The 10,231-nt window shown below is 32.7% G+C and overlaps 2 protein-coding genes across 2 annotated transcripts; one reads left to right on the top strand and one right to left on the bottom strand.

Moving 5' to 3' along the window:
* The first annotated feature begins 3,319 nt into the window (after positions 1-3,319).
* Positions 3,320-6,580, top strand: LOC130932471 (probable protein phosphatase 2C 5). Its single transcript, XM_057861803.1, has 8 exons — positions 3,320-3,621; positions 4,196-4,442; positions 4,756-4,927; positions 4,997-5,214; positions 5,299-5,406; positions 5,500-5,625; positions 5,712-5,944; positions 6,104-6,580. Exons 2-8 carry the CDS (start codon positions 4,224-4,226, stop codon positions 6,312-6,314), a joined length of 1,287 nt encoding a protein of 428 aa, XP_057717786.1. The 5' UTR covers positions 3,320-3,621; positions 4,196-4,223; the 3' UTR covers positions 6,315-6,580.
* Positions 6,581-8,257: 1,677 nt separating this feature from the next.
* LOC130936850 (wall-associated receptor kinase-like 20) lies at positions 8,258-9,057 on the bottom strand. Its single transcript, XM_057867012.1, has one exon. It carries the CDS (start codon positions 9,014-9,016, stop codon positions 8,378-8,380), a length of 639 nt encoding a protein of 212 aa, XP_057722995.1. The 5' UTR covers positions 9,017-9,057; the 3' UTR covers positions 8,258-8,377.
* Positions 9,058-10,231: the final 1,174 nt, after the last annotated feature.

Raw genomic sequence — 10,231 nt, 5'->3', positions numbered from 1 at the left:
ATACACATTTATCTTCAACATCATATTTACAATAAGTAACAATTTTTAACTTCTGCGTTGCACTAACTAGCTTTTAGCTATTAATATTTAATATTTAATTTTCTTTTACCAACTTTATCCTTTATAGGTAATATTGTATTATTTATAGAATTCTTATTATTTTTTTTATATGAACTCTTTTTTTCTATTATTTATTATTTATATTTTTTTATTTTTTATTTGACATCATATATTTTTATAATGATACTTTTTGTACATTATATTTATTATTATATTTTTATAATATAATTTATTGATTTTATTAGGTAAAATAAATTAAACAAAAAAATTAATCATAAATAATAATAATAATAATAAATTATAGCATGTTAAGAGTGAGTACTTATGAGTACTAAAAATATATTATATAAAAACATATAAAAAATATAAAAAAAGTTAAACATATATAAAAAATAACATTATAATCTAATGTTATGTTTTTTTAGTAATTATATATCTATCTAAAAGTGATTTTAATTAATATTTTTTAAAAAATATTTATTTTATTAAAATTAATTTTAATATAAAATTATCAAATATAAATTATATTAACACAAATTTATTTTTATTTAAAATTAATTTTATAAAATCACTTTCATTTAAATTCTAATTTAACGAATTACAATCCAAACACACACTACATCTCTCATATTAAAATTAATTTTCAAAGAAAATCTGTAAACAATTTAGGAATCTCTTGTTTTAGGGACTAGAATAGGAAAGAGACCAAAAAATGGAGTTATGTGTGGGCTACAGTTAGTTATCAATTTGTAGGAAGATGGGTAGTATTTTCCAGCTGGCATAAGCCACCAAATACACAGCGGAAGTTGATGGGTCCCACAAGCACATGGCCAAATCAGCACAACATGTTTTCATACATTTTTTTATGTGAAAAATTTCCGCTGATTTGAAAATGAAAGAACACTATACTTATTTACAGCTTCTTCCACAATTTAAAAAAATTGCAGTTACTTTTGCAGATTTGTCCAATTGTCCACGCTTCATTTCATTTTAGTGTGCTAATAAAGGTAATAAATTAAACATTTTAAAATACAGAACATAACCATGATTTCGGTTTATTAAAAGGATAACGATGGTTTTAGAGCAAATAAGCATTTCACGTGTTGAACCAACAAATAAAAGTATAAAACTGTTAATAGTTTCCCTTTCATGGATAATACATTAGCACTTTATTTATAAAAATTTAAAATTTTAATAAATTTAAGAAAAATACTGTAAATAAGTTCCAAACAAATTTACCATCAGATAAATTTATTCCAAAAAAAAATTTAAAATAAAATTATATTCTTAACTTCATGTAATAACCAGATCAAACTAAGTTATGAACATATCTGTCGCATATTACATGAAATCAGAAACAAAATTCTAATTAATTTTTTAAAAGATAAATATGACTGATTGTGAATATTTTAGAGACTTATCTGAAGTATTACTCTAAATTTAATTATAAATAATAAAAGATAAGTTATTTTTTTATTTACAAATTTTATCATATAAAAAACTATTTTTCTTGACATAAAACTAATTTTTTATTAATTTATAAATAAATTTATCAATATTTCACTTTTAAAATCAGCTTACCGTCAAATGTTGCGTGACATCTTTATTTTTACCATAATATTGAGACAACAATTTTCACATAGAAAATCACAGGATTTGAATTTTCTAAATTCTAAATTTTAAGAATAAAATGTAATCTTTTATTGTTAATGTATAATTTTTTATCCTAGTAAAAATATATATGAGAATACTTTTAAAATATCATGTTTATATTTAAATTATAAAAATATATAATATTTCTATATATATCTAAATTATTCATTAATACTTATTATTTATTTTATAAGTGAGACAAAAAATATAAAAAAATATTTAAAAATGAGAGATTATACTTTATTTTTGTAAGTAAAAATCTCAAATTTAAAAAATTCAAATTCCAAATCACAAGTAACTCATTAAATTTAGAAAACATGAGCAAATATTAACAGTTGCTAATGTTATTAACAATAGTTATTAGTGGACATAAAGAATTACATAAAATAATAAATTATTAACCTTTTAGACATGATAAATTAATATATATGATTATCATAAAATAAAAATGAATATTATTTTCAAAATATTTTTCAATTCGATAAATTAAAAAGTTAAAAATTAATTTGTAGTAGATTTGAGTTTAATTTAAAGGCATGTTATTAATCAATAAATTACTATATATACATAATTAAATTTAAATTCCAATAAATTACTGTATATATATATAATTAAATTCAAATTCCAATATTTGTTTAAGTGAATGAATAAATTGACTAGTCGACTACCTCAAATTAGTTATATAAATGAATAATTTATTTCCATACTTTTATTATCAAAATGAATTGTCACTTAATACAGAGAAAATATGGTTAAACAATGTAAAAATTCAACGTGTAATAAAAAAAATATTATTTATACATCAAATTTATTATCAAAATCAGTTATTATATTTGTATTATTTAATTCATTTTTAATATATATTTTATATTTTAATATATATTTTATGAATTTAATATTGATACATTCATAGTATAAAATATTTTATACAGTCGTACAAGTCAATATATAAAATAATTATTTTTATTATCATAAATATATATAATTAAATATACATATAAAATAAATAATTTTATATTAATAATATATAAAAAATAAATTCATATTTTATATTAATAATTAATTTTAATATACATCTACAATATTCCATTACAAAAAAAATCCATTCCCCTGAGTAAATGATGAGGCTAATTTTTTTTGTTATGAAAATAAAAGTGATGATATATTTTAACGTTGTAAGTTTTGGTATTTTTTAAAATTGTGAAAAGTACATAAAATGAAAGATTCGATTTCTGTACTTTAAATTTTTTAATTTTTTAACACAAATCGAACGATCTGATTTCTGTACTTCTAATAAATCGGACGATCTAATTTTTACTTCTCTAATTAAACTATTTTATATTTAAATATAACACCCTAACAATCTACATTTTTAAAAATACCATACCACTCCGATACTAAAAATAAAAAGTTCTAAGCGATGGAGACAAAACAAAACAATGCAAACTGTAAAAAGATCCTGCGAAGTGGAAATAAAAATGCAAAATGGTTAACGTGATAGGGGGAGGAGGGAGGGTATTTACGTAATATGGCATGGGGCTTCCATTGCGACTGAAAATATAGGTGGAAAGATTAGGACAAAAATGTCAATATGAAGAATCCCTTTTACCTCAAAACCAAAAAGGACCCTCCTCCTTTGTTTTCCGCGTTTTCTCTCTCTCTGGATTTCTCTACCCAACCAATCAAATCACACTCTCTCAGATCATAGCAAGCATCAACGCTCTTTTTCTCGCTATTTCTGTGTGCTCCCTGCTTTTCTACTTCGCCGGTACTAGGGTTTTTCGCCATCTAATTCTTCGGAAAATGCCGACTCCGCCGCTTCCACAATCGGAGCGCTAGCGCGCGTGCTTTTGCTGATGCTGCATTGCTGAATCCTCCGCCTCCGATCTACCGCATTTTTTCTCATCTGTCAGTTTTGCTTTTCTCCAGAATCTTCTTTCCTTTTCCCCTCCGAGAATTTTGTTTGTCCTTTTTTTCCCTTCTCAACCTTAAAAGGAATCTCGAATTTTACTCGGTTTTTTTACCGAATAATTCAGAAACATGTACTACTTACCCTGTTTTCACTGGAAAGTAAAATAAAATTGAAATGCACTATCCTAATCGATATTTAATTCTTCTTGTTTTGGTTCGTGATGTAATTTCATATATCTTGCTCCGCCAAATATACAAATTAACTTTGATTTTCTCGGATTCTGTGAAGCTTTGGATTAGCTTTGCTCAGTTAAGCTGTAATGCACATTATCGTACTTCCACGATTTTAGATTTGTTGCTTCTGGGGTGGATCTTAACTTGCAACGTAAATTAATCGTGTGGAAGTGTATGGAGTTTATTTTTTCTTCTGTGAATGGACTGTGCTGATAAAATTGAGACGTTAAAATTGTAGATCTAGTAGCTGAGACTTGAAAAGCCTTCTACAAAATTTTCTTTATTTTATTTAATTTTATTCGACTTAATTTTGATGGTTGAGATTTATTCTCTGCAGTTCCAGAGATGTGGAATTCTGAACTAAGATGAGCAAGGGTGAATTATCATCAAGGACAAGGATGAAAGCTCCGCCGGTTGCGTTGGCGACTCTGATTGGCCGTGAGCTTCGAAATGATAAAGTTGAGAAGCCTTTTGTGAAGTACGGGCAAGCTGGCTTGGCCAAGAAAGGAGAAGATTACTACCTAATTAAGACAGATTGCCAGAGGATTCCTGGGGATCAATCGACAGCGTTTTCTGTCTTCGCGGTATTATTTGTTTTCTAGATTGACGTGGATTTTGCAGCGTATTTACGAAAGTTAATTCAAATGGTTATACTAGTCTTTATTATTCAATAATAATGGAATATTTGAATCTTTTGGAAATGGGAATATAGCCTAAGTTAGTACTGATGCTGAATTGGTATGGTAATTGGTTCTGCCCAGCGGATAGAACTTTGTTTTTCAGGGTTAATAGAAGAATTGGGGGCGTTGTTATTTATCTATTTACATTTTCTCAGCGATCAAGTGGAGCATGAATTTATTCGCCCACTCCTTATGATAAGGAATTCTTGATTGGCAGATATTCGATGGGCATAATGGTATATCAGCTGCTATTTTTGCAAAGGAAAACTTGCTAAACAATGTTCTGAGTGCAATACCGCAAGACATCAGCAGGGATTCGTGGCTTCAGGCTCTTCCTCGCGCCCTTGTTGTTGGTTTTGTGAAAACTGACATAGAATTTCAGCAAAAGGGTACACACAACTTCTTTCCTTCCTTTCATGGATCTGGTTTGCATATGCTGACATTAATTTTGTCTGCAGGAGAAACTTCTGGAACAACTGCTACGTTTGTTCTGATTGATGGATGGACTGTCACTGTTGCATCTGTTGGGGATTCCCGCTGCATTCTAGATACTCAGGGAGGTGTAGTTTCTCTCTTGACAGTTGACCACAGACTAGAAGAGAATGAAGAAGAGAGGCAGCGCGTTACTGCCAGTGGTGGTGAAGTAGGAAGACTCAATGTTTTTGGAGGCAATGAGGTATGATGAAATATGTAATCATCTTTCTCCTTTCTAAACAGCGTTGCTTGAGCTCACTGCTTTTGTTTCCCAAATGTATTATAGGTAGGGCCTCTTCGCTGCTGGCCTGGTGGATTGTGCCTATCTAGATCAATAGGTGATACAGATGTTGGAGAATTTATTGTGCCAATACCACATGTTAAGCAAGTGAAGGTGAGCTGGTTTCATTAGTATGGTCTTCATCCGATAGCCCTTTTACATGAAAGGTTTGGCTCCAATGTTAACATGTATTTCTTGGTTCCCCAGCTGTCAAATGCTGGCGGAAGGCTTATCATAGCTTCTGATGGCATTTGGGATGCTTTATCTTCTGATATGGCTGCCAACTCATGTCGGGGTCTACCTGCAGAGCTAGCAGCAAAGCTAGTGGTTAAGGTGATTGATTCTGCTGGCGTTGTATATTCTCTAGGAATGGATATCATTTATTTATCGTATTAAATGCATTTTCCTTTGTTTCCCAGGAAGCTCTACGGTCCAGAGGCCTGAAGGATGATACAACTTGCCTTGTTGTAGATATTATTCCTTCTGACCTTCCTGTATTACCACCAATTCCAAGAAAGAAACATAATATGCTAACTTCGATTCTCTTTGGAAAGAAATCTGAGAATTCCTCGAACAAATCTACTAATAAGCTTTCTGCAGTTGGTGTTGTGGAGGAGTTATTTGAAGAGGGCTCTGCAATGCTTGCCGAAAGGTAACTTTTGCGAGTCTCTCAGACTGTAACATAAGTTTATATTTTCTGGCAGTGTCTAGAAGTGTAATAGCTTCTTATAATTATTTTTTGAGGTGTTATGTTTGGGTGGAGTACATGCATGCACAACTTTTGAAGTATTATGTTTTTTTTGAAATGCAGGCTGGGTAAGGATTTCCCGTTGAATAAGAATTCTGGGATTTTTCGCTGTGCTGTTTGCCAGGTGGATCAAACACCTGGTGACAGCTTATCTGTAAACTCCGGCCATTTTTTCACTCCAGCATCTAAACCATGGGAAGGTCCATTCCTCTGCACAAATTGTCGGAAGAAGAAAGATGCTATGGAAGGAAAAAGACCCACAGTGACAGCATAATATTATCTACCTAGTATTCTAGTAACATAGTAAATATTAGTATAATTTTTCCCTGGCAGTGTGAGCATGGTTGATTTTACTCTCTCGTTTCGGTGGATTGTCATTGATGTGTAAGAAATGAGGTTGAGGTAGGTTTAGGTGTTTTGGAGGTTGTTGTACGTTTGTGAATGGCTTGTGCTCAGCTGTTGGAATGACTGACGCAGCAAACATATGTCTAGTAGATAAGTTCTAATGTTATGTGCTAACGGCTTGTATCTGTAAGTAAACTGAAGCTTTCATTGCTCGCTAGCTTCCATATTATACCCCACTTGCATCTCTTTGCTTCCAACATCTTATACACTAAGGATGAAAACCATTTGAATGTTCATGGTCTTTTATTTATTTTAGTTTATAATGTTTACGTTTAAATGTTGTATTCAAAATCTAAAATAAATACTTTTCTATGTAATCCTATTTGTTCCTCGGTAGTCCAGAAATGACTTAAAAGTCATTTAGGGCATACATTAAGGTTTGAGGTTATCAATTGAAAAAGATTTTATAAACAAAAAATTTGAAGTGGTTTTTGGTAATCCAACGGGGCCTAAGCCCAAAAGAAGAAAACAAGAGACTAATTGGAGAGGGGTTAGCACCCCCTATAAGTGGATTATCTAAAAAAAGAAAACCAAATTGTCTCCTGATGCTGGCTTTAGCAAGGTGGTCTGCAGCGGCAGGGGTGTGTGTGAGTGTGACCTTTAATCTCCCATGGTTTAGCTATTAGGTTGTGAATTTCTCGAACCAAGCAGTTGTGTCTTTGGCTTCCCCCTTCATTGTTTATTTCCTCACTGAGCTCTCTAAAGTTCCGGTCACCATTGCTATCAACATACTCTGAAACAGTATCCTTCTCTTTTTCCCTAGAGATTGGATTCATGGCAGCTCTAATTAAGGAATTCTCTTCCTTAACCCATTTATCATACCAGAACAAGGTAACTCTATGACATCAATTTTAACATGTGTTACTAAAGCACATCTTAGCTATCTTTTTTTTTTTTCTTTATGTTCTTGAATGTGTTGTCGATTAGTACCCCAATATAAACAAAAACAAAATTAGGTAATCCCCCAAAAGGCCGAAAGTAGGGAATAACATTACTATATGTCAATGAGCCTTAACTCACACGGCATTTTGTCCCCTCTCCATCCCAAAGGTCTCGGACTCAATTCCTACCAACTGCTGGAGGAAGAAAAAAAAATGGTAAGTATGTGAGGAGCGTATGGGTGTGTGTTGTACCTAGAATTGGGAGTTGTCCAATTTATTTGGGTTGTCCAATCCACCTGACGGAAAAAAAAACATTACTCTATGTTTTTGCCCTTTGGAACTGAAGAATAATGAATAGTTTATTATTTTGGTACTAGGAATAATAAGGGGTTTTTTCTTTTGGACTGTGGAATAATAAGGGGCTAAACCTATCTTTTCCCCTGGTGGGCCTGGCCATTCTCTGTGCAATGAATTCCCTGGAAATTACTTACCTAAAACAAAAAGAGACGTTATATGTATTACCCAACTTTTGCACAATTTGGTATGATGTTTGATAATATATGCGAAATTATTGTTATTGATTAAATTTATCAATGAGATACTGAAATATTTAACTAAATAACACATTTTCACATCCAGATACGCATATAATGAAAGTCTCTAATAATTGATGCATAATTTCACAAATATATACTAAACGGATCCTCTTTAATGTTTCAGCTTTCAGGTCAAAATGCTTAGTTTATTGTTTACTGAGTTTTCTGATTATTATAGTTTGCGGAAACAAGAAACATGATCATCAAATGAATAAGTTATTGATACTATATATACTTTAAGTTTAAAAATCCTTATTCAAACAAGAATGGAACAAAGCAAAACAAACAATAATTTGGCTTATTATTATTATTCTAAGCCGAAAACCAAAACTAAGCAACAGCATAACATCACAAACTTCAAAAACCTAGAACCTCTACTACTATCAATTTCATCATCATCAAAAAGCAAACATAAAAAGATCATATGCATGCATGCATGGCATGCATGGATCCAATCAAATAAGTGCAGGCAACCATTGAAGCTCAATCCCATAATTCCAAGAGTCAGGAGGAGAATCAGGATTCCAATCAACCAAGGAAGTGTAAGCTGTGCACCCTCCAACCCTCACTCTTATCTTGTGAGAATTCATCGCTGAATCTTTCAAGTAATGGCAGCAAAGTTTACCAAAACACCCTTTTCCCTCTTCAACCTTATCCTCAAACACCCTACATATACTGTTTGAGGAACAGTTCAGAGGGGAAAGAAGGATGCTCTCCGAGCAATTCAACAACATGACAGTGTTGTGTGTAGAAATATTGAAGGGCAAGTCTTCTTCCAAGACAAACCCTCCATCAACAACATCAGAAGAATAACAAGTTCCTTTGAGTATGAGGGGTGGTTGAAGAACAAGCTTGTTATTACAAGGGTCAACTTTAAGGATCTTATAGTAATTTCCTGTGGCTGACAAGAATTCTAACTTGTTATTGTTGCAGTAAACTTTGTATCTGGAGTCGCCACAATTATCGTTGGTGCTGAGTGGATATGGAACTGCGAGGTCACCGCAATTTGGACATGGTGGATTACTGAATGGCCATGCTTTGATCATAGTAACTGGACAAAGAGCAATTAGTAGAAACAACACAAGGCTTACCATATTATCTTTATGGAATCTACTTAATTAGCTATAAGCTAATGATTAATTAAAGGGAGATTAATGTGTTAGGACTAGACACGTTCGTTGCCTATTTATAACACTTGATCATCACTTCACATATCCATCACATGGTGTAAGCAACTTGCATTTTCAATTCAAGGACAGAGAAACACCATTCCTATTTAAAGAAATAATAAAGATTAGGTTTTGTTACGGTGGGTAACCGAAGATTAATAAAATGGAGGGCGTTGGTTAGCCCAATCGTCTACGGAGGGTGGCTTCCGAGTAGGTTCGCGCGCGGGAACCTCCTTCCGACTTGTGTACGTGAGTGAATGGGGGGTGGTACCTGCAAAGACACTCTGATACCTAAGTTAGCAAAGGTGTAAGCAAGTTTTGAATGTATTGGGCTTAGCGATACCTGAGGGGTGTCAGGGTATTTGTAGTGTGAGCCAATAACCACCGTTGGAGTAGTGCCATATTTTTAGGGTGTTAACCGTCCCATTATCTTAGGGAGGTTAAGATATGGCTCGATGAAGTGGTTAGAGAGATTTTAGGGGCAGTTACTCATTTAAATGAGTGTTTATCTGCCAGCTAAGCTCCGTCCCGACTTCTTTAGAGCAAGTCGTGGACAAGATCGACTTCTTAGTACGAAGGTCGGTGCTGGTCAAGGCTTAATCCTCTGGACTAAGCCTTTCGTTTGGACCTGGGCCTTTATTATTGGGCCAGGGTATGAACAGTGCCCCTACTTGAGCCCAAGATCTCTTTAAGGCTTGGGTTCGAGTATTTTACTCGGGTTCGTAGCCGACTTTCTTGGAGGAGACGTGGGTTTTAAACCGACGTGATTTTCGCGACTTTTTGTTTCTGACAGTTACGTCTATTCAAGCGTCGTATCCGTTAGGGATGCATCTAGGGATTGATGGCTTTGGTAACGGTGCATTCTTTATTAATGACAGCCCCTGTTTTTACCATTATGCCCCTAGAGTATTTATAAATACTTTTCCCTCTCTTTCATTATCTTTTTTCTGCGATTTTTCTGATTTTTTCCTCGTTCGTTCTTCATTTGTTCGTGCTGCATTCTTGTGTTTCGGAGACTTCTGCTTCTTCCAACCTTCATTTTTAGAGAGAGGTTAGTTTCTTTTTCTCTTTCATATCTTTCGTATGCATTTACTTTGTAGATAAGTAGGTTTGTAGACTTTTGTTCGGTTCCTTTTTCTC

This window comes from Arachis stenosperma, chromosome 6, assembly GCF_014773155.1.
Source record: "Arachis stenosperma cultivar V10309 chromosome 6, arast.V10309.gnm1.PFL2, whole genome shotgun sequence".
Classification (NCBI taxonomy): Eukaryota; Viridiplantae; Streptophyta; class Magnoliopsida; order Fabales; family Fabaceae; genus Arachis; species Arachis stenosperma.
The sequence above is the reverse complement of the archived record's forward strand: the minus strand, read 5'-3'. Positions and strand labels throughout refer to the sequence as shown.